We start from the raw sequence: 23,014 nt of genomic DNA on the forward strand, positions 1-23,014 counted from the left end.
GTGGAGCCCAGTGCTGGTACAAAAAATACGGGGGACCCCTACTCTTTTGTCCCCCGTATTTTTTGCACCAGGACCAGGCGCAGAGCCCGGTGCTGGTTGTTAAAATACGGGGGATCCCCTGTCATTTTTTTCCCCGTATTTTGTCAACCAGGACCGGCTCAAAGAACCCGAGGCTGGTTATGCTTAGGAAGGGGGACCCCACACATTTTTGTTTCTGATTTTTACCCCATTCCATTTAAAAATAAAATAAAATAAAAAATATTTTTTAAAATATATAAATAATACTTGTGCCTCCTAAATAGACAAACCAAGTACCTAATCCCTTCTAATATAAATAGATATGCTATTACCATTAAAAAAAACACAAAAAAAAACATGTTTTTAAATTTTTTTATTAGAGTCCGCCAGCAAAGTGTGGCGGATTGAAAATGACGAATTTACTGTATGACGGTACACTGATGCCATCTCCGATCACGGCGTTTTTACTCCAATTGTGGCCACATCATCCGTGCTAATATGTACCCCTCCACTCCCCTTGAGGCTCATCACCAGTTATTCTCAGCCCTATGTGATCTTTCTATTTAGCCCTACATAAATCCAGAATGACGGCCACGCACGCCACTTCCGGTCTTTTCAACCGGAAATGACGCCACCATATCCAGGGACACGCCCCTGACAACTCCAGTGACTGCTAAACTTCCGGCAACGGAGCTAATACTTCGATCTTGGCCCCAATAATTAACTCTAAATATTATCTTCCCTATTTATTCATTCTATCCCACGCTATATTACAAGCCCTATCTAACCATAGATACGGCCCCATGCATAATTATAATAACATCAACTTCCGGATTTTAAAACCGGAAGTGATGCGCAGGATGTCTTATTGACATCACACATTCTACTTCCTCTTTCCTGTGATTGGTCTGAATTTTGAGACCACCCCCCCTTTTTGCCTTAAATAGACTCTCTTCCACCACCACCTCACACAGTGAACAAGCCACCTCCAGGTGAAACGGCCGTCTGTGACAAGTGGTGCTGAACAGTGCACGGTTCAGCCCACTCACCTCCTGGTATCGTATATTTGACAAAAAAATGTTTTGTCTTTAATTGTTTAATTATTGTTTAATCTGCTACCTATTATTTACAGTGTTAGGACATTTAACGCTCTTTGATGTCTCTTTTCTCTCTCACTCTCATACCCTAATTAGTGAGATAGAATTTCATACTATTACGTGTGTTTTGAGATATCCCTAATAGCTGGCTTCGGCCTTCCTCTGCAATATTCTAGGGGCATCGCCAATAGCGAAAAATCCCTTTGCCCACTACTATTAGGATTAAGAATATGAAATTTAATTATGCACTATCATAAGAAACCTTAAGATATCTGTGTAATTTCACACCATTATTCAATAGGCCCAGATAGCCCGCCTCTCTCATCCACTGTCCGCTATAGTAAATTATATGACAGTGGACAGCAGAAGACGGGCTCTGAACCTATACGTTTCCTATATCTTACTTTTTCAGTACTCTCTCATCCTGACGCCAGTCATATAACTCCCCTGCAATGCTAAAAGTAACAGGGAAACTGTGCGCAATAATGGACAGCAGAAGTACTCTAACTGGTATATGCCAATAACATACACTCTCTCATTCACAACCTATGTGATATTACTGCCACATCTCACTGGCTACGCCCAATCTCGCCTGATCTTGGAAGCTAAGCAGTGAATAGCCTGATTAGTACCTGGATGGGAGACTTCCAGGGAATATTAGGTGCAGTAATAAATATCTCTGTATTCATGTGAAAAGCAGAGGTGTTGGAGCAACCTTTGACCATTACCATTTTCATTTCTAATTTTCCTTCTTCTCATTGAATTTTCTTTCTGATCATACACTCATCTAGAGCTCTTTTGCATAATGCAATTATTGATCAGAAAATTTGGAAATAGCAGATTAATCGTTACCAGGACATACCATTATAATAGGCATTGGAAGAAATTTTCTGTTATGCTGAAATTAAATTCTTAATATTTTCATCTCAGGTGTCACTGTCACCTCAAATAGTAATATTACTTGGAGAACTGCTACTCCAAAATTATTACTTCGTAAGTGAGAATCATTTGCTTTTCTCCTTAAATATTATATACTATATGTGTGTTGAATTGTGTACCATAATTTTATCATACTATAATTAAAAGTTAAGTTTTAGTTTTTCAAGCGTGCCCCAACACAGAGTCTCTCTTCTTCTTTTGTAACTTTGACATGTTTCATCATATGTAATCACAATTGGTGAAAGCGTGTACTCTCGCAAGCTTGTTTCGCTCGCCACTCTTGGGGCAAGGTTACTATTCCCAATCATAGTCCATGTGCACAGTAAATCAAGCAAAAGTTGGTAAAACATGTAAAAAAAAACGGGTTGGGTATGTGTGACCGGCGGTCTAATACCGACATCAGGATCCCGGCTGTTAGATTGCCGGTGGGGGGACGAGCACAATGAAGCCCCTTGCTGTGCTCGCCCCGCTGCGGGTTTGCTGTGCTCGCAACGCTGCGGGCTTGGTGGCGAGTGGGCATAGTCCCTGTTGGTTGGCATGATAGATGGATGACGGGATAGTGAGGGGGCAGGATGTAGGTGACAGTATTGTGACCGGCAGCATGAAGCAGCGGGCTCGGTGGCTCGCCACAAGTTCTATTCCCACACTAAGAGTGTCATGGACACCCACGACTGGGAATAGTCTCTGTGTGCCAGTATGCCAACCGCTAGCACTGCCAGCGATCGGGATGCTGGCGTCGGCATCCTGACCGCCGGGATCCCGACCGCCGTCATGTGACCGCATCCCGTTGCACCGATGTGGAAAGGTGAAACAGAGCTTCTGCACTGCTCTTTTTAGATAAGTATTCTGGCATACAACAGCAGTGGAATATGTTGGTGTTGGATGCAGTGGGTGGCACGGGGGCTGGTAGCACTGCACACCGTGCACCCATTACAGGTTAACCACTGATATACATTCAGGTACAAACAAGCCCATTTGTTTATATGCTAAGATTTGCAGAAGTTCTTTTTTTTGTAATTGTACCATACAATTTAGTATTTATGTACTAATGTACAACCACATAAATATTTATATTACACCAGCCAAATACCGGCAACCTTTCTCCATTGTAATAGTCATGAATGGAACAAGTATTAGAATACAAACCTGTGCAATCTCAGCAACATACATTCTCCTTTCATCATTAATTTTGTAGTATGCCTGTTAAAAAAAAATACATTCGTTAAATAATCTAAAAATGACAACATGGAAATCATGAACGTCTCCCCCAAAGCATGCACAATGGCTTCCAAAAGTATTCTACCCCCTAAAAAGTAAACACACTTGCCTGTATTACAAATACATTATTACATAAACAGATTGCTTCAGACGGAATGTAGTCAAAAGGTTGACAATGATAATATCAACACAAAAATGTTGACAGTTAAGATGTCAACATTGGGGTAAGGCTGCAGGCAGGGGAAGGTTAGGGTGTGCGGGGTGGGGGGTTAGAATGAGGCACTAGAGGCAGGGTAAGGGCAAAGGATTAGGAGAGAAATACTCAGTAATGCCAGAGGATCACAGCTACGATTTGGTCAGTCACATGACCGCCGGGACCTGGAAGCTGTGCTGGAGCCGCTGCAGCCACCAGAAGCAGGTAAATTACCACTGAGTTACCAGGTATGCTATGTCTACATTCTAACATGTTAATATTTCATTACTCTCGACATGATGAAAGTCAAATCGGTCAAAATTATTATCAAAATATTGACATTACCATGTTGACATGATAAATATCTACATTTTGACTAGACACGACATACTGTATCATCCCACAACATTTCAGATTATTGTATTATCACTGCAAACCAGTAGGCTCTTACACTCATAATTCATTATTTGTCTGCAGATTATTTTGACAGAAAATTAAAAACTGAAAAATGCTGTTTACATAAGTATTCAACCCCAGTGCTGTGGAATCGCCAAGTTTATATAGAAGAATATTGATATTGAGAGGACTCGCTCTCTGCTTCCAGTGCGCATCGGCAGCGCATCGGGAAGCAGGGAGCAGGCAGGGGGATCGGACCACGATCAGCTAGTGATCGTGGTTTGAGTTGCATCGCGCTGGACCCTAAGACATCACCACAGATCCTCAATGGTAGATCATAGGTACGTAGTTTCTGAAGTTGAAAAAAGACAATTTGTCCATCGAGTTCAACCTGATAGTGGTCTCCTACGCTGTATTATTCTTAGGACAATTAGATCTGTGTATTGTCCCCTTATATATTTGTAAATGTTAATCATGTCCCATCTTAATCTCCTCTTTGCCAGTGTAAACATGCCTAGATTAGCAAGCCTTTCCTCGTATTCTAGTGTCTCCATCCCCTTAATCAATTTGGTCGCACGTCTCTAAACCTTTTCTAGTTCCAGGAGATCCTTTTTGTAGTATGATGCCCAAAATTGTGCACTGTATTCAAGATGTGGCCTCACAAGTGATTTATATAATGGGATTATAACACTCTCATCCCTTGCATCAATTCCCCGTTTTATGCATGCTAATACCTTGTTTGCCTTCTTTGCTGAAATCCTACTTTGGGTACTACTGCTGAGTTTGTTGTCTATATGAACACCTATATCTTTTTCCAGTACAGAATCCCCTAGTTTTTCCCCATTTAGTATGTAGGTAGCATTTTTGTTCTTACACTTGTCTATATTGAACCTCATTCTCCATTTTACAGCCCATGTTTCTAGTTTAAATAGGTCGTTCTGAAGAGACTCAGTATCCCCCTCCGAATTTATAATCTTACACAGTTTGGTATCGTCTGCAAAAATTGACACCATGCTCTCTAGACCTACCTCTAGATCATTTATGAAAATGTTGAACAATAGTGGTCCCAGTACATACCCTTGTGGCACGCCACTTAGTACTTTAGTCCAATTTGAAAAAGTTCCATTTACCACTACTCGCTGCTCCCTATTATCCAGACAATCTCTAACCCAAGTGCATGTTGTGCTCCGTAGCCCCAGTTCTTGTAACTTATAGATAAGTGGAGCACCACTGATATGCCCGCCATCTTCGCCAAGTAAATACTGGCTGCTTTTGCATGTAGCCCACAAATGTTAGACAGCTTTTTTTCTTACACTGTAATTTAGATTTCAATTTGAACACACCCCACCTAAATCCAATTCTCTCTGCACATGTTACATCTGCCCACCTGCAGTGCAACATGGTTTTTCCCAGTTATTTACTTTAATGCTTTGCTTGCAAATCAGAATCAGGTCCTATTTAATATACTATAAGGGGTATATTTACTAAAGCGCAGGTTTTAAGAAGTGGAGATGCTGCCCATAGCAACCAATCAGATTCTACTTACCAATTGTCTAGCACCTTCTAGGCCAGTGGTTCCGAAACTTGGTCCTCAAGGACCCCCAACAGTCTCCTCAAAGAATCACAAGTGAAATAATTAGCTCCACCTGTGGATCTTTTAAAATGTGTCAGTGAGTAATGAGTATACCTGTGCACCTGCTAGGTGACCAGGAAAAAATCAGCTGTTAAGGATCATTGAGGACAGAGTTTGGGAACCACTATTCTAGAAGACAATAGCTAGAATCCGATTTGTTGCTATGGACACAGTGGCAAATGCAGGATTTTTAGAGGGGGGGGGGGGTTCCAAATGTCAGTCCACAATCTCCCACTCTACAGAACGTTTGAGCAAGTGTGGGAATCTGGGGAGCGGCAGATGAACCTAGTACCGACCCTGGACATTAATGTAAACAGTGGTCTTTGTCAGAATCCGTTTGGATTTCCCATTTTGAGAACATATTAGCAGGGACTGATGTTCACGGTATAATAGTAGGTTTAATAAAGCAGTGTACAACTGTAAACAATAAATATCAACCAGGAATAACTAGAGAACACAAAAATAAAGGGAGAACTGAGGGGACATGGGATGCCAGGAGACTGAGTACTTGAAAATGGTGTAGATTGTGGAAATACTAGAGACACTGTGGACTGTGAAGGCACTTTGCAATAGGATTGTTCAGTAGTGGATATTGCACCATAGCAGGATGCACTGTAGTTGGATCACAGGATAGCACTGGTAGAATATGCACTGTAGCAGGATGACAGGATTGCACCGTGGTAGAGTATGCACGTACCAGGATTGCACTGTAGCTGGATCACAGGATAGCACTGGTAGAATATGCACTGTAGCAGGATGACAGGATTGCACTGTGGTAGAGTATGCACGTACCAGGATTGCACTGTAGCTGGATCACAGGATAGCACTGGTAGAATATGCACTGTAGCAGGATGACAGGATTGCACTGTGGTAGAGTAGGCATGTACCAGGATTGCACTGTAGCTGGATCACAGAATAGCACTGGTACAATATGCACTGTAGCAGGATGACAGGATTGCACTGTGGTAGAGTATGCACGTGCCAGGATTGCACTGCAGCTGGATCACAGAATAGCACTGGTAGAATATGCACTGTAGCAGGATGACAGGATTGCACTGTGGTAGAGTATGCACGTACAAGGATTGCACTGCAGCTGGATCACAGGATAGCACTGGTAGAATATGCACTGTAGCAGGATGACAGGATTGCACTGTGGTAGAGTATGCACGTACCAGGATTGCACTGTAGCAGGATGACAGGATTGCACTGTGGTAGAGTCTGGCAGTTCTATGGACGATTTAGTAGTAGAGACCAGCATAACCAGGACCAGGAGCTGAAACAACTTTGACACGATGAACTGGCAACAGGGAGCCTGTGTGGCTGGCCTAAGTAGTGAGTCCAGGTGCTGCTCACAGCTGTGGTAACAGCTAATTACCAAGCTGCAGATACAGAGCAGAGAGTGCTGAGCACCAGAGCAGAGAGCGCCACCGCAGGCATGGAGGAGAAACTGCATGGATTGTGACAGTACCCCCTCCCTAAGGAGCGGATTCCAGATGCTCAACACATGTCAGAGTCTGAATCAAAAGGTAGAGGACATATCAGGGTATCCTCATGCTACCAAGGAAGTCCAACAGAGGCTTTCAACTTAGACTTTCCCTTTTTCTTCTTTCTCCTTTTTGTGGATTTCCCAGTAGGAACAGTAGACTGAAGCTGAAGAAAACCAACAGGTAAGCTGATTGCTGGAGTCTCTAAGCTGGCAACAGGATTCTCGGATGAACCAAGATAGATAGGAACCTAAGATGGCCCCGGCTGGGCAGGAACCTCAATTGGGACTGAAGACTGATAAGACCATGAACTGAATTTCTTAATTACCACCTCACTGAAGGCCACAAGATTGAGAAGAACTGGGTCATTGGTTTCAATTAGTGGACTAACCCATTCCAAGGCTTCTCCTCTGAAGGTCAGGAATAACAATTTAACTATGTTGGAGGGAGTAATTCCGAGGGAAGGGTCTGTCTCCATCATGGTAAGATATCGGTTAACTAGTGCGAAGTATTGCGTTAAATCTCCATCAAAGTAATCCAAAGATGGAGTGTTGGATGAATTCTGTGAAGTGGAAGCTTGATTTTCTGGAAACACAGGAGATGGATCATCAGGACACTGAGGAGGGGACAGACTTTCAGGAGACTGGTCAGAACTATATGATGATCTTAACCGAACTTTGACTAGAGACTTGGATGGCACTTTTTGGATTTGGTCCTTCCTGGAAGTCCTGGGAGACTGGGCTATACCCAAATCGTGAGCCAACAGGTTAGTAGTAGGATTGGAACCCAGGACTACAGCAGTGCCTACGTGCCTAGATATATGGCCTGTGTTGTGAAAAACAAGGGTGCTAGATTCCTCTTCTGAGATTGGCATAATGCTCAGAGCCCCCTCCTGGGGCTGGACTAAGGCAGGAACCCCCTCTTCACGGGTCTGGGCTGAGGAAAGAGCCCCCTCTTCACGGGGCTGGGCTGAGGAAAGAGCCCCCTCTTCACGGGGCTGGGCTGGGGAAAGAGCCCCCTCTTCACGGGGCTGGGCTGGGGAAAGAGCCCCCTCTTCACGGGGCTGGGCTGGGGAAAGAGCCCCCTCTTCACGGGGCTGGGCTGGGGAAAGAGCCCCCTCTTCACGGGGCTGGGCTGGGGAAAGAGCCCCCTCTTCACGGGGCTGGGCTGGGGAAAGAGCCCCCTCTTCACGGGGCTGGGCTGGGGAAAGAGCCCCCTCTTCACGGGGCTGGGCTGAGGCAAGAGCCCCCACTTCACGGGGCTGGGCTGAGGCAAGAGCCCCCACTTCACGGGGCTGGGCTGAGGCAAGAGCCCCCACTTCACGGGGCTGGGCTGAGGCAAGAGCCCCCACTTCACGGGGCTGGGCTGAGGCAAGAGCCCCCACTTCACGGGGCTGGGCTGAGGCAAGAGCCCCCACTTCACGGGGCTGGGCTGAGGCAAGAGCCCCCACTTCACGGGGCTGGGCAGCGCTCTGAAGACTCTCTGGCTGGGCAGCGCTCTGAAGACTCTCTGGCTGGGCAGCGCTCTGAAGACTCTCTGGCTGGGCAGCGCTCTGAAGACTCTCTGGCTGGGCAGCGCTCTGAAGACTCCCTGGCTGGGCAGCGCTCTGAAGACTCCCTGGCTGGGCAGCGCTCTGAAGACTCCCTGGCTGGGCAGCGCTCTGAAGACTCCCTGGCTGGGCAGCGCTCTGAAGACTCCCTGGCTGGGCAGCGCTCTGAAGACTCCCTGGCTGGGCAGCGCTCTGAAGACTCCCTGGCTGGGCAGCGCTCTGAAGACTCCCTGGCTGGGCAGCGCTCTGAAGACTCCCTGGCTGGGCAGCGCTCTGAAGACTCTCTGGCTGGGCAGCGCTCTGAAGACTCTCTGGCTGGGCAGCGCTCTGAAGACTCTCTGGCTGGGCAGCGCTCTGAAGACTCTCTGGCTGGGCAGCGCTCTGAAGACTCCCTGGCTGGGCAGCGCTCTGAAGACTCCCTGGCTGGGCAGCGCTCTGAAGACTCCCTGGCTGGGCAGCGCTCTAAAGACTCCCTGGCTGGGCAGCGCTCTGAAGACTCCCTGGCTGGGCAGCGCTCTAAATACTCCCTGGCTGGGCAGCGCTCTGAAGACTCCCTGGCTGGGCAGCGCTCTGAAGACTCCCTGGCTGGGCAGCGCTCTGAAGACTCCCTGGCTGGGCACCGCTCTGAAGACTCCCTGGCTGGGCAGCGCTCTGAAGACTCTCTGGCTGGGCAGCGCTCTAAAGACTCCCTGGCTGGGCAGCGCTCTGAAGACTCCCTGGCTGGGCAGCGCTCTGAAGACTCCCTGGCTGGGAAGCGCTCTGAAGACTCCCTGGCTGGGAAGCGCTCTGAAGACTCTCTGGCTGGGCAGCGCTCTGAAGACTCTCTGGCTGGGCAGCGCTCTGAAGACTCTCTGGCTGGGCAGCGCTCTGAAGACTCTCTGGCTGGGCAGCGCTCTGAAGACTCTCTGGCTGGGCAGCGCTCTGAAGACTCTCTGGCTGGGCAGCGCTCTGAAGACTCTCTGGCTGGGCAGCGCTCTGAAGACTCTCTGGCTGGGCAGCGCTCTGAAGACTCTCTGGCTGGGCAGCGCTCTGAAGACTCTCTGGCTGGGCAGCGCTCTGAAGACTCTCTGGCTGGGCAGCGCTCTGTAGACTCTCTGGCTGGGCAGCGCTCTGTAGACTCTCTGGCTGGGCAGCGCTCTGAAGACTCTCTGGCTGGGCAGCGCTCTGTAGACTCTCTGGCGCTGGACCCTTTGAAGAACCCCCTCCTGGCGCTGGACCCTCTGAAGAACCCCCTCCTGGGGCTGGACCCTCTGAAGAACCCCCCCCCCTGGGGCTGGACCCTCTGAAGAACCCCCCCCCCCTGGGGCTGGACCCTCTGAAGAACCCCCTCCTGGGGCTGGACCCTCTGAAGAACCCCCTCCTGGGGCTGGACCCTCTGAAGAACCCCCTCCTGGGGCTGGACCCTCTGAAGAACCCCCTCCTGGGGCTGGACACGCTGAAGAACCCCCTCCTGGGGCTGGACGCTCTGAAGAACCCCCTCCTGGGGCTGGACAAGCTGTGAGAAAACTCCCTCAGGCAGACTGCAATTATCTCCCCTGCTGTTTGTTTTTGGCCAGTTCATACTGTCAGAATCCGTTTGGATTTCCCATTTTGAGAACATATTAGCAGGGACTGATGTTCACGGTATAATAGTAAGTTTAATAAAGCAGTGTACAACTGTAAACAATAAATATCAACCAGGAATAACTAGAGAACACAAAAAGAAAGGGAGAACTGAGGGGACATGGGATGCCAGGAGACTGAGTATTTGAAAATGGTGTAGATTGTGGAAATACTAGAGACACTGTGGACTGTGAAGGCACTTTGCAATAGGATTGTTCAGTAGTGGATATTGCACCATAGCAGGATGCACTGTAGTTGGATCACAGGATAGCACTGGTAGAATATGCACTGTAGCTGGATGACAGGATTGCACTGTGGTAGAGTATGCACGTACCAGGATTGCACTGTAGCTGGATCACAGGATAGCACTGGTAGAATATGCACTGTAGCAGGATGACAGGATTGCACTGTGGTAGAGTATGCACGTACCAGGATTGCACTGTAGCTGGATCACAGGATAGCACTGGTAGAATATGCACTGTAGCAGGATGACAGGATTGCACTGTGGTAGAGTAGGCATGTACCAGGATTGCACTGTAGATGGATCACAGAATAGCACTGGTAGAATATGCACTGTAGCAGGATGACAGGATTGCACTGTGGTAGAGTATGCACGTACCAGGATTGCACTGTAGCAGGATGACAGGATTGCACTGTGGTAGAGTCTGGCAGTTCTATGGACGATTTAGTAGTAGAGACCAGCATAACCAGGACCAGGAGCTGAAACAACTTTGACACGATGAACTGGCAACAGGGAGCCTGTATGGCTGGCCTAAGTAGTGAGTTCAGGTGCTGCTCACAGCTGTGGTAACAGCTAATTACCAAGCTGCAGATACAGAGCAGAGAGTGCTGAGCACCAGAGCAGAGAGCGCCACCGCAGGCATGGAGGAGAAACTGCATGGATTGTGACAGTCTTTTTATACACTGGATACTATATGGAATACATTATTATTTATCAATATAGATGGTCTCTAGTATAGACTGTATCAAACAAAGTGGTCAGGAAAAGGTTAAAGATATCATAATAAATAAATGAATGAATACACAAACCTAATAGAACCAGTACTGCACTTTCTAAGCACACATTCTCCCACCTCGTGGTAAGGCCCCTGTCTCTTCTTCCTGGTAGCTACTCTCTGGTCCAGAGCACTGATGGAGGACTCAGATCCACACACACAGCAAACTTGGTAGAGGAAGCTACTACCACTCGGCATGTGTAGTGGTAAACGGGTGATGTGGCGCTAGTTCTAGTAATCATATTATATACCATTGCTATTGTTGCCATAATGTGAGCCACTTTCCGTGCAACCGGAAACCCCCCCTGCGTTTGCCTATGGGGCAACATCTCCATTGCTAAAACCCACACTTTAGTAAACATACCCCTAGGACTGTTCACCCATTCCTTCAACCAATACTACCAAATAAGGGTACTGTAAAGCAAGGCATATTGCACAAAGGTGATGTAGGATATGTTTTACTAAATAGGATGTCAGCGTAAATGTATCTTTCCTCAAATATTTTTTATTCACCACTGAAACCTCTATGGATGTAAATGCGTGCTTTACATTCCTTTAGATTGTTTAAATAATTAACAACACTAAAGACTGGAGACATTGCAGAGATATTTCTTAATGTTATGCACTTAAGGATAAAAAATAATAATTAATAATAATAATAATAATAATAATAATAATAATAGTGGTAACAATACATTTTCTTAACATTCAATTCTTACTTCCATTTCACTATAATGTATGTTTAACTTCCACAGTGTTCAATTATAATATTATATACACAATAGATCAATGTAACATCCTTTTAAATCCGAGTTGATAACTGCAGTATTGCAAAAAAAAAAGGGGAATTTAATACCTACCGGTAATTCCTTTTCTCGTAGTCTGTAATGGATACTGGGAATTGAAGATTACCATGGAGTATAGATCGGGGTAAACTAGAGCCTGGCACTTTAAGAAATTTATAGTGTGTGCTGGCTCCTCCCCTCTATGCCCCTCCTGTAGACTCAGTCCAGGAAAACTGTGCCCAAGGACACGGACATACTTTGAGAGAAGGATATAACACAAAAAGCGGTGAGGTAACGAACCAACACACACAGTAACAAGATAGCAGAGCTAACCAAAACAAAGGAAAGCAACGCTAACAATAGAAGGATAGCAACGCTAACCAAACATGGAACACGGAAAGCTACAGCAAACCCAACCAAGAACACTTACAACCAGGTAAGCAGGAAATGAAGCACTGAGGCAGGCGCCCAGTATCCACTACGGAGTACGAGAAAAGGAATTACTGGTATGTATTATATTCCCCTTTTCTTTAATGTCCTAGTGGATACTGGGAATTGAAGATTACCATAGGGATGTCCCAAAGCTCCCAAAAGCGAATCAGACTTCCTGTGACGAGCAGTCCTTTTGATGTAGACCTTCAAAGCCCTAACCACATCCAGGGACTTTGGAGCAATAGAAGGGTCGGCTAACACTCGAACCACAATTGGTTGATTCACATGAAAGGCCGACACAATCTTCGGCAAAAAGTGTGGGCGAGTTCTGAGCTCCGCTCTATCCTCAAGAATAATCACGTATGGACTCTTATAGGATACAGTCCCCAATTCCGACACCCATCGAGCAGAAGCTAAGGCCAGTAACATAACTGTCTTCCACGTTAGGTACTTCAAGTCTACCCTATGTAAGGGTTCAAACCAATCTGACTGGAGAAAGGTTAAGACCACATTGAGGTCCCACGGAGCCATGGGAGAGACAAAGGGTGGTTGAATATGCATAACACCCTTTACAAAAGTCTGTACTTCTGGAAGTACCGCCAGTTGTTTCTGGAAGAAGATGGAGAGCCAAAATCTGAACCTTGATGGAGCCTAATCTTAGGCCCTTATCCACGCCTGCTTGCAGGAACAGTAGAAACCGGCCCAGACGCAATCCCACAGGGGAATATTTTCTACCCTCGCATCAAGAAAGATATTTATTCCAAATACGGTGGTAATGTTTGGATGTAACCACCCTACGGACCTGGACCATAGTGGAAATAACCTTGGATGGGAGACCCTTTCTAGTTAAAATCTCCCTCTCAACTTCTAAGCTGTTAAACATAGCTGTTGTAAGTCTGGATAGACGAACGGTCCTTGTTGAAGAAGGCCCTTGCGTAGCGGCAGAGGCCAGAGTTCCCCCTGAGCCAGAGTCAGCAGGTCCATATACCAGGCCCGTCGAGGCCAATCTGGGGCAACCAGAATTACCTGAACTCTTTCCTTTTTGATTCTTTTTAAAACTCTTGGAATGAGAGGAAGCGGATGAAACAGGTACACAAACTGGTAAGTCCATTATGTCGACAGAGCGTCTACCATTATCGCTTGTGGATCCCTCGCTCTGAAGCAGTAACAATGGAGCTTCTTGTTGAGACGAGAAGCCATCAGGTCTATTTGCAGACAGCCCCACCGGTGAATCAGGTGTTGAAACACTTGAGCGTAACGGCCCCATTCCTCTGGATTGAGGTCGTGCCTGCTGAGGAAGTCCGCTTCCCAGCTGTCCACTCCTGGAATGGGGTTCACTACGGCTGGCCGGCGGTCGGGCTCCCGGCGACCAGCATCCCGGCGCCGGGAGCCCGACCGCCGGCTTACCGACAGCTTGGCGAGCGCAAATGAGCCCCTTGCGGGCTCGCTGCGCTCGCCACGCTACGGGCACGGTGGCGCGCTACGCGCGCCACACTATTTTATTCTCCCTCTATGGGGGTCGTGGACCCCCACGAGGGAAAATAATTGTCGGTATTCCGGCTGTCGGGCTCCCGGCGCCGGTATACTGAGCGCCGGGAGCCCGACCGCCGGCAAACAGAAGACCACCCCCTGGAATGTATATGGCTGAGATGGCCCTTGCACTGGCTTCTGCCCAGAGAAGTATTCTTGACACCTCTCGCATTGCGGCCCTGCTTCTTGTTCCTCTCTGTCGATTGATGTACACCACTGCCGTGGCATTGTCCGACTGCACCTGGATGGCCTGATTCCAAAGGAGGTATGAGGCTTGCAGGAGAGCATTGTAAATTGCTCTGAGTTCCAGGATGTTGACTGAAAGTGCAAATTCCTGACACAACCATTTCCCCTGGAACTGCACCCCCTGGGTCACAGCCCCCCAACCCCGGAGGCTGGCATCCATTGTTAAGACTGGATATTGAAACTCCAACCCTCCACCAGAAGGGAGACTTGTAGCCACCATAGTAGGGATATCCTTACTTTCGGCGACAGAGTTATAGGCTGATGCATGTGCAGGTGAGAACCCGACCATTTGTCCTACAGATCCAGTTGGAATGGCCATGCATGAAACCTGCCATACTGTATCGCCTCGTAAGAGGCTACCATCTTGCCCAGCAAGCGAATGCAAAGATGAATTCAGATCCTGCGTGGTTTTAAAACCAAGAGGACCATGACTGAATTGTCAAGGCCTTTAGATTGTTTAAATAATTAACAACACTAAAGACCGGAGACATTGCAGAGATATTTCTTAATGTTATGCACTTAAGGATAAAAAATAATAAAAAATAATAATAATAATAATAATAATAATAATAATAGTGGTAACAATACATTTTCTTAACATTCAATTCTTACTTCCATTTCACTATAATGTATGTTTTACTTCCACAGTGTTCAATTATAATATTATATACACAATAGATCAATGTAACATCCTTTTAAATCCCAGTTGATGACTGCAGTATTGTAAAAAAAAAAGGGGAATTTAATACCTACCGGTAATTCCTTTTCTCGTAGTCTGTAATGGATACTGGGAATTGAAGATTACCATGGGGTATAGATCGGGGTAAACTAGAGCCTGGCACTTTAAGAAATTAATAGTGTGTGCTGGCTCCTCCCCTCTATGCCCCTCCTGTAGACTCAGTCCAGGAAAACTGTGCCCGAGGAGACGGACATACTTTGAGAGAAGGATATAACACAAAAAGCGGTGAGGTAACGAACCAACACACACAGTAACAAGATAACAGAGCTAACCAAAACAAAGAAAAGCAACGCTAACAATAGAAGGATAGCAACGCTAACCAAACATGGAACACGGAAAGCAACAGCAAACCCAACCAAGAACACTTACAACCAGGTAAGCAGGAAACGAAGCACTGAGGCAGGCGCCCAGTATCCACTACGGAGTACGAGAAAAGGAATTACTGGTATGTATTATATTCCCCTTTTCTTTAATGTCCTAGTGGATACTGGGAATTGAAGATTACCATGGGGATGTCCCAAAGCTCCCAAAAGCGAATCAGACTTCTGTCACACGCCAGAGGCGGCGTTCGCCGCGCTTACCCCTGCGTGCTTGCTGTACTGTGTTGCAGCCTCCGCCTTCGGTGGTCCACAGGCTCCGGCGTCTGGCTGGCGCGGCTCCCGGCGGTTCTCCGGGTCAGGGGCGCCGCCATGACACCCGGCATCACGTGGGCGGGGAGCAGGTGATGTCATCAGACTGTTCCGCCAATCCAGCGGAGGCGGGAGATTCAAAGTCAGACGCCGGGCAGAGCCTCGGTGCCTGAGTATAGTCACTTTTCCGAACTGGATGCCAGAGCTCCCGTACGCAGTGTGTTTCCCAGCAGCTATACTCCTTTGCACCTAGCATTCAGGGTGCCTTCCTGCAGCACAGTCTCCAGTGATCCGAGCAACTAGTGTGTTCCTCTGCAGTGCAGTTGCCAGCGCTCCCTGGATTCAGTAAGGCCTGCGGGCCGAACCAACCTTAGTGCTTCCACCGTTCAGTGTCAATTACCATCGCTCACAAGTTCTTCATTCATCAGAGTCCTTAAACACCGCTCACCAATTCTTCAGTGTCATTTATCATCGCTCACAAGTTCTTCATTCATCCGTGTCCTTAAACACCGCTCACCAATTCTTCAGTGTCATTTACCATCGCTCACAAATTCTTCATTCATCAGTGTCTTTAAACACCGCTCACCAATTCTTCAGGGTCATTTATCATCGCTCACAAGTTCTTCACTCATCAGTGTCCTTAAACACCGCTCACCAATTCTTCAGTGTCATTTACCATCGCTCACAAGTTCTTCATTCATCAGTGTCTTTAAACACCGCTCACCAATTCATCAGTGTCATTTACCATCGCTCACAAGTTCTTCATTCATCAGTGTCTTTAAACACCGCTCACCAATTCTTCAATGTCATTTACCATCGCTCACAAGTTCTTCATTCATCAGTGTCTTTAAAACATCGTTCACCAATTCTTCAGTGTCATTTACCATCGCTCACAAGTTCTTCATTCATCAGTGTCTTTAAACATCGCTCACAAATTCTTTAGTGTCCTTCATCATTGCTCATGAATTCTTCAGTAACTTTTTGACATTGCCTACAAGTTCACGCTCTTTCATGTGCCGCTGTATTGCTCCCTTTCTTTAATAAAGTTCCTCAGCATTCTTTTACCAAACCTAACTATTAGAGTCTTGTATGAGGAAATCCTATATCCGACCATCCCTGCTCCGACCCACCTGTGGTTCCTATTCCCGACCATCGGAAGAACCCCCGAGTCCACAACATCCCCAACCCAGGTCAGTGACAACTTCCTGTGACGAGCAGTCCTTTTGATGTAGACCTTCAAAGCCCTAACCACATCTAGGGACTTTGGAGCAATAGAAGGGTCGGCTAATACTCGAACCACAATTGGTTTATTCACATGAAACGCCGACACAATCTTCGGCAAAAAGTGTGGGCGAGTTCTGAGCTCCGCTCTATCCTCAAGAATAATCACGTATGGACTCTTATAGGATACGGTCCCCAATTCCGACACCCATCGAGCAGAAGCTAAGGCCAGTAACATAACTGTCTTCCACGTTAGGTACTTCAAGTCTACCCTATGTAAGGGTTCAAACCAATCTGACTGGAGAAAGGTTAAGACCACATTGAGGTCCCATGGAGCCATGGGAGAGACAAAGGGTGGTTGAATATGCATAACACCCTTTACAAAAGTCTGTACTTTTGGAAGTACCGCCAGTTGTTTCTGGAAGAAGATGGAGAGCCGAAATCTGAACCTTGATGGAGCCTAATCTTAGGCCCTTATCCACGCCTGCTTGCAGGAACAGTAGAAACCGGCCCAGACGCAATCCCACAGGGGAATATTTTCTACCCTCGCATCAAGAAACATATTTATTCCAAATACGGTGGTAATGTTTGGATGTAACCACCCTACGGACCTGGACCATAGTGGAAATAACCTTGGATGGGAGACCCTTTCTAGTTAAAATCTCCCTCTCAACTTCCAAGCTGTTAAACATAGCTGTTGTAAGTCTGGATAGACGAACGGTCCTTGCTGAAGAAGGCCCTTGCGTAGCGGCAGAGGCCAGAGTTCCCCCTGAGCCAGAGTCAGCAGGTCCACATACCAGGCCCGTTGAGGCCAATCTGGGGCAACCAGAATTGCCTGAACTCTTTCCTTTTTGATTCTTTTTAAAACTCTTGGAATAAGAGGAAGCGGATGAAACAGGTACACAAACTGGTAAGTCCATTATGTCGACAGAGCGTCTACCATTATCGCTTGTGGATCCCTCGCTCTGGAGCAGTAACAATGGAACTTCTTGTTGAGACGAGAAGCCATCAGGTCTATTTGCAGACAGCCCCACCGGTGAATCAGGTGTTGAAACACTTGAGCGTAAAGGCCCCATTCCTCTGGATTGAGGTCAAGCACTGGCTTCCGCCCAGAGAAGTATTCTTGACACCTCTCGCATTGCGGCCCTGCTTCTTGTTCCTCTCTGTCGATTGATGTACACCACTGCCGTGGCGTTGTCCGACTGCACCTGGATGGCCTGATTCCAAAGGAGGTATGAGGCTTGCAGGAGAGCATTGTAAATTGCTCTGAGTTCCAGGATGTTGACTGAAAGTGCAAATTCCTGACACAACCATTTCCCCTGGAACTGCACCCCCTGGGTCACAGCCCCCCAACCCTGGAGGCTGGCATCCATTGTTAAGACTGGATATTGAAACTCCAACCCTCCACCAGAAGGGAGACTTGTAGCCACCATAGTAGGGATATCCTTGCTTTCAGCGACAGAGTTATAGGCTGATGCATGTGCAGGTGAGAACCCGACCATTTGTCCAACAGATCCAGTTGGAATGGCCATGCATAAAACCTGCCATACTGTATCGCCTCGTAAGAGGCTACCATCTTGCCCAGCAAGCGAATGCAAAGATGAATTCAGATCCTGCGTGGTTTTAAAACCAAGAGGACCATAGACTGAATTGTCAAGGCCTTGTCTAACTGAAGGTAAACCTTCTGAGACACCATATCCAGGATCATTCCCAGGAACTGAATTATCTGCGATGGTTCCAGGTGAGATTTCTTGAAATTGTGAACCCATCCGTGATCTGTAAGCAGACGAGTAGTCAAGTTGATGCTGCGCAACAGTTGTTCCCGGGACATAGTCTTTATCAGGAGATCGTCCAGGTACGGGTTTATGTTGACACCCATCATATGCAATTGCAGCATCATCTTGACTTTCGTGAATACCCATGGGGCTGTGGAGAGACCAAAGGGTAAGGCCTGAAACTGGAAGTGTTGGTCCAGGACAGTGAACCGTAGGAACGCCTGATGAGGTGGCCATATTGGGATATGCAGGTATGCATCCTTGACATCCAGGGATACCAGGAACTCCCTCTTCACCAGACTTGCTATCACTGCTCTCAGTGAATCCATCTTGAAGGGTTCTGGGATTTCAGGTCCGGGATCGGCCGTACAGAGCTGTCCGGTTTCAGGACCACAAAGAGACTTGAATAAAACCCCTTTGTGTGGAAAGGAGGAGGAACTGGAACAATAACTCCTGCTGAAAACAGTTTTTGAAATGCCTCTTGCAAGGTAACCCTTGCTATAGGTGAAGCTGGCAAGCCCGACCTGAAGAATCTGAGAGGAGGGAGTTCCTGGAATTCCAGCCGGTACCCTTGGGATACGAGATCCCTCACCCAAGGATCCCGGCAGGATTCTGCCCATATGTGGGCGAAGTGTTGAAGGCGAGCACCTACCTGAAAATCGCCTTGCTGCTGGGGCCACCCATCATGCGGAGGGCTTTGTGGAAGAGGATCCGGAGGTCTGGTCCGAAGTTCCAGCAGCCACTGGTTTACGGGCCTTACCCCGAGTTCCTCTAGCAGCATTGGAGGCACCTCTGGCTCGGCCTCTAAATCTGGCCATACAAAAGGACTACAGAAAGGGCACCAGATAGAGACGTGTAGCAGGTTGTGCTGCAGACGGCAGATATGTAGATTTACCTGTAGTCGCCTGAGATATCCACTTGTTCAGTTCTTTCCTAAACAAGGCATCACCTGTAAAAGGAAGGTTCTCTACCCCTTTCTTAGACTCGTCTGCAGAACCATTGTTGCAGCCACAGGGCTCTGCAATCCGATACCGCCATAGCCGAGGTACGGCCGTTAATGATACACAGTTCCTTAACAGCCTCACTCATGAAGTTTGCAGCATCTTGGATATGTTGAAGTAGTGTATGCAACCCTTTTAAAATAATATCAGACCATTTGACCATGGCTCTGGAAATCCAGCCGCACACTACGGTAGGGCGTTGGGCTACACCTGCTGCAGAATAAATAGACTTAAAAGTGGTCTCCATTTTGCGATCTGCAAGCTCTTTGAGAGAAATGGCCCCAGGTACAGGTAGTACAATTTTACGTGACAGTCTGGACACAGACGTATCCACTGTCGGGGGGTTTTCCCAGATTTTCTTATCCTCTATAGGAAATGGGAAGAAATTTAGTACCCGTTTAGGAGTGACAAATATTTTGTCAGGATTTAACCACCCAGCCTTTGCTGGGTGGTTAAATCCTGACAAAATTTTTGTCACTCCTCGGAAAGTTGCAGAGGATTTTGGTTATACGTTAAAATGCAGTTCCTCTGTAGGTTCTGCTTCCTTATCAGGAATATTGAGATCCTCCTTAATAGCAAAAATTAGGGCCTCAACTCCCGGGGACAGGGAATTATCCTCATCCGCCCCTAACTCATCCTCATCTAATTCTGGTAATTCAGAATCAGAGTCAGACAGCAATATCTGTGGGAGTGCATTTATGAGAGACCAACAGGGAGGGCTGAGGAGCCTGTCTATGGTCAGTATTGGTTAACATGAATGTGTCGATTAACTGTTTCAGGGTTTGCCTCTCTTATTTAGCCATGGCTAACTTTGAATTTATGTTTGTAATCATATTTTTAAAGGAATCTATCCACTCAGGTTCCTTCCCATCACTACTCTGTAAAGGTAGTGAACATTGGGTACACATTAGAGACCTTTGTGAGGAAGGTGTAAACCTAGCCTTGCATGCAGTACACACAGACTTATTAGTAGACATGCTTTTGTAGAAAACACAGAGTTAAGAGAGAAAAACACAGTGCAGTATTATAGAGACAGCACACTTATTCTAGACAACCCTGAATGGAGTGACACAGAGAGAAGGTTGGACCAGCACACGATACCTCAGGAAGAGCAGCGGCCTGCCGGGTATATATATTATGTGTAATTTACCTCACAGCGGTGAAACCGCTGATACTACGCTCCCCCCTTCACTATAACCTCCGGTACTAGTTATCGTTGGTCATACAGTGGGTCCTGTGGAGGAGCAGCCCACATGCAGCCTGTACAGCAGCCACAGGAAATGGCACCTCAGAGCCTCTAGTCCCGCTCTCCGGGAAGCCCCGCCCCCCGTAATGGCGCGCGGCCCCTCTAAGTTATTTATACTGGCATCTCCTTAATATAATAAAAAACGTGCGTGGGACCCCTATTTATGTAATCGCCAGTGTAGGTACTCAGTGGGCACCACAGCCCGTAGCTGGGTGATCACTGTCCCTTCATGCCGCCATTTGCACCGGCAACCCGCTTTCTGGGACCCTGGCGTATAACATACCACACCGCATCTTCGGCATCTGTTAGGGGTAGCGGCATGATGCTGGCGTGGGCTCAAACCCGAGGAGTATGAGAACATCACCTCAGGAGCTCAGTGTCCTGTCAGCAGGGATACGAGCCATCAACTCTAAGGAAGTTGGTTCGGTCTCCACCCACAACGCAGGCAGACTGGCTGCCAACCAGTGCTGCCTGAAAATAATAAACTAATATAAAATTCTGAAGAAAACTCTCTGGAGAGCAACACAATGCACCCGGCTCCATGGGCACATTTTTATAAACTGAGTCTGCTAGGCATAGAGGGGAGGAGCCAGCACACACTATTAATTTCTTAAAGTGCCAGGCTCCAATGGACCCTATCTATACCCCATGGTAATCATCAATTTCCAGTATCCACTAGGACGTTAGAGAAAGAAAATTGGATTTTAATACCTACCGGTAAATCCTTTTCTCTTAGTCCGTAGAGGATGCTGGGGATGCTTCAAGAACCATGTGGTATAGACGGGATCCGCAGGAGACATTGGCACTTTAAGACTTTAAAAGGGGTGTGAACTGACTCCTCCCTCTATGCCCCTCCTCCAGACTCCAGTTATAGGAACTGTGCCCAGGGAGACGGACATTTTGAGGAAAAGGATTTATTTAATTTTTAAACCAAGGTGAGACACATACCAGCTCACACCTCAAACGGCAACATGGCATTCAACAACAACGCATGCAACGGCATGACCAACATCAGCCAGTGGCTGACTGAAATTAACTCAACATGAGTGTAACCATAACCAAACTGCAGATACAGCCCGCACTGGGACGGGCGCCCAGCATCCTCTACGGACTAAGAGAAAAGGATTTACCGGTAGGTATTAAAATCCTATTTTCTCATACGACCTAGAGGATGCTGTGGATGCTTCAAGAACCATGGGGTTTATACCAAAGCTCTAGAACGGGCGGGAGAATGCGGATGACTCTGCAGCACCGATTGACCAAACAAGAGGTCCTCCTCAGCCAGGGTATCAAACTTGTAAAACTTCGCAAAGGTGTTGGAACCCAACCAAGTAGCAGCTCGGCAAAGCTTTAATGCCGAGACCCCTCGGGCAGCCGCCCAGGATGAGCCCACCTTTCTGGTAGAATGGGCTTTTACCGATTTCGTTAACGGCAATCCTGCCGTAGAATGAGCCTGCTGAATCGTATTACAGATCCAGCGCACAATAGTCTGCTTGGAAGCAGGAGCCCCAATCTTGTTGGGAGCCCACAGGACAAACAGAGCCTCTGTTTTCCTAATCTGTGCCGTTCTGGCGACATAGATTTTCAAAGCTCTGACCACATCGAGAGACTTCGATTCCGCCAAGGCATCAGTAGCCACTGGCACCACAATAGGCTGGTTTACGTGAAATGATGAAACCACTTTTGGTAGAAATTGCTGACGAGTTCTCAACTCCGCTCTATCAGCCTGGAAGATTAAATAGGGGCTTTTGTGAGACAAAGTCGCTAACTCAGATACCCGCCTTGCGGATGCCAAGGCCAACAACGTGACTACTTTCCAAGTAAGGAATTTTAACTCAAGCTTACGTAAAGGTTCAAACCAATGAGATTTCAGGAACTGCAATACCACATTAAGATCCCACGGTGCCACAGGGGGCACAAATGGAGGTTGGATGTGCAGCACGCCTTTCACGAAGGTCTGAACTTCTGGAAGGGAGGCCAATTCTCTCTGAAAGAAGATTGATTTGTACTTTAATAGAGCCTAACTTTAGGCCTGCATCCACACCAGCTTGCAAAAAATGAAGCAAACGCCCCAGCTGAAATTCTTCCGTATGAGCCTTCTTGGATTCACACCAAGACAAATATTTCCTCCAAATATGGTGGTAATGCTTTGCCGTTACTTCTTTTCTAGCTTGAAGAAGTGTGGGAATGACTTCACTGGGAATACCCTTCCAGGCTAGGATTTGGAGTTCAAACGCAGCCGCGGTAAGTATTGATACACGCACG

General features: G+C 47.2%; 1 protein-coding gene and 1 pseudogene across 3 annotated transcripts in view; one reads left to right on the plus strand and one right to left on the minus strand.

Annotated features, from left to right (window-relative positions):
* CCDC169 (coiled-coil domain containing 169) overlaps positions 1-23,014 on the minus strand; it is a 356,256-nt gene that overhangs the window by 144,527 nt on the left and 188,715 nt on the right. For all 3 annotated transcript variants that reach the window (XM_063951832.1, XM_063951831.1, XM_063951833.1), the window contains one exon: positions 3,201-3,254. In XM_063951832.1, the coding sequence (XP_063807902.1) occupies positions 3,201-3,254 (54 nt within the window). The remainder of the gene's footprint in view (positions 1-3,200; positions 3,255-23,014) is intronic.
* On the plus strand, positions 1,670-1,788 carry LOC135051395 (5S ribosomal RNA; annotated as a pseudogene).

This window comes from Pseudophryne corroboree, chromosome 2 (genome assembly GCF_028390025.1).
Source record: "Pseudophryne corroboree isolate aPseCor3 chromosome 2, aPseCor3.hap2, whole genome shotgun sequence".
In the NCBI taxonomy this organism is placed as follows: Eukaryota; Metazoa; Chordata; class Amphibia; order Anura; family Myobatrachidae; genus Pseudophryne; species Pseudophryne corroboree.